At 41.3% G+C, this 2078-nt stretch overlaps 1 protein-coding gene across 3 annotated transcripts in view; it reads left to right on the top strand.

The window, feature by feature from the left end:
• Positions 1-2078, top strand: part of LOC102293530 (Down syndrome cell adhesion molecule-like protein 1 homolog) — a 97626-nt gene that overhangs the window by 10720 nt on the left and 84828 nt on the right. For all 3 annotated transcript variants that reach the window (XM_014330056.2, XM_042218077.1, XM_042218076.1), the window contains exon 2: positions 348-668. In XM_014330056.2, coding sequence (XP_014185542.1) covers positions 348-668 — 321 coding nt within the window. The remainder of the gene's footprint in view (positions 1-347; positions 669-2078) is intronic.

The raw sequence follows: 2078 nt of genomic DNA, 5'->3' as shown, positions 1-2078 counted from the left end.
CTATCTATCTATCTATCTATCTATCTATCTATCTATCTATCTATCTATCTATCTATCTATCTATCTATCTATCTATCTATCTATCTATCTGCTTAGTTTTTCATAATAATTGTAATTATAATTTTTTAAAGTCAAAGTTTAAGTTGCAAAGTGAATAAGTACAATTAATATACTATATATTTCATTATTAATGCACTGGCTGTCCGTTGCAGTTTATCATGCTATGCAACTTTATTCAGTCTCCTTGGTCCTTGATTGTGCACATTCTATATTGGGCGTGAATGTTGTCTCTATATCTGACACATATCAGCTATTTAACTCTGTCTCCCCTTCTCTCATCCTAACAGTCAACAGTGAGGATGTTGTCTCTACGCGGCTGTACTTTGTGAACGCCTCCCTGCAGCGGGTGACCTTCTCCAGCTCGGTGGGGGTGTCCCTGCCCTGCCCCGCGGGTGGCGCCCCCCATGCCGTCCTGCGCTGGTACCTGGCTGCCGGAGACGACATTTACGACGTGCCCCATATCCGCCACGTGCATGCCAACGGCACCCTCCAGCTCTACCCTTTCTCCCCCTCCGCCTATAACAGCATTATCCATGACAACGAATACTTCTGCACTGCTGAGAACCAAGCGGGCAAGATTCGAAGCCCCAGCATCCACATCAAAGCAGGTGAGGGCTTAAAACTGAATGGCCAGAAGGACACTTTAATTCAGGAATGTTACTATGTTTCTTACTTACCAAACCAGCAGACTATTACCTTTTTTCTTCTTTATATGTATTTAGAATATATTATTGATGTCAGTGTTATTGTATTTAAGGTCAGTTTTAAATGTACATTAAAAGTACTGGTCCACCTACATGTTACACATACAGCAGCTGCTCATGGAAAGTCATGCTACGAAGCTCCCAGTGTGCAGTTTTTGTACTGATGTTAATGCCAAAGAAGGTTTGGAGCTCTGCAGTTACTGAGTCAGTGAAGTGGTATCAGCTTTTACACACTATGGAACCTCAACACTTGGCAAACCTGCTCTGTAACTTTACATGACCTTCGACCTCATGGCCAAGTGGCAGCTGTTTCTAAATGCTTCCACTTTGTGAAAATATCACTTTGTAGAATCATGCGATATCTAGGAGGGAAGAAATTTCACAAACTGACTTGTTGTAATGGTGACATGTTATTATAGTACCACATTTCAATTCAGTGAGCTCCTATTCAAAGATTAAGAGGTGCAACTTTTGTCATATCATGTATGTTCAGGGCAGGTGAACTAACTAACCTTACCTTTTCATGCTTTTCTGGCCCGGTAGTTGTTGCCGTTATTAAAACTAACATGGAGATAGAAGTATTTTGTGTCCACTGTTATGACCATGTTATGACCATCATAACAAAAAGACTTTTTCGTTCATTTCTAGACTGACTTTTTTTTTAGCTTTACCATAGAAAGCCACTACTGGACTCTTTCAGTGATTGGATACATTTTCTGTAACAAAAAAAAAAAGAGAGGTAGCAAAACTTTTTCAGGAGAGGTACTTCAAGTTTTGAAAAACAAATTCTTGTGCCACCAAACTGGTCGAGTGCAGTGCGTTGGAATATGACAAGAAAACTGATCTTCATGTTTTAAATTTGTTGAGGGCCCATTGGAGACCACTAAGGTTATCAATAATGTGGACATTCTGAAAATTTTCACTTCACTAAATACTCACCAAAAAATGTCCAAGTGCCAAGCTGGAGGCAGTTTTTTTTGGCACACATTGAAGTGATCACAAAAACAACATAGCCACAGCCAGCATCTGAAAATATGGTCACACAAACAGCCCACAGTCATATTGTCATTTTAAACCAAAAACTTTTCTCGGTGGGGCTTAAGTAGCTCCGAGTGCCCTGACACACATGCAGGCACAGAGACAGTTGGTTTGGTGACCTGTCCACACTCCCTGCCAAGGTCAAAGCTGGAGAGAGGTGCTGAACACACCGAGGAAAGGTGTTACTGATCTTTTAACACTTGCACGGTGACACACACACACACACACACACACACACACACACACACACACACACACACACACACACACACACAC

The sequence above is a fragment of the Haplochromis burtoni genome, unplaced genomic scaffold, assembly GCF_018398535.1.
Source record: "Haplochromis burtoni strain Fernald_Lab_line unplaced genomic scaffold, NCSU_Asbu1 Contig_15, whole genome shotgun sequence".
In the NCBI taxonomy this organism is placed as follows: Eukaryota; Metazoa; Chordata; class Actinopteri; order Cichliformes; family Cichlidae; genus Haplochromis; species Haplochromis burtoni.
This window is presented reverse-complemented; position numbering and strand designations above follow the sequence as displayed.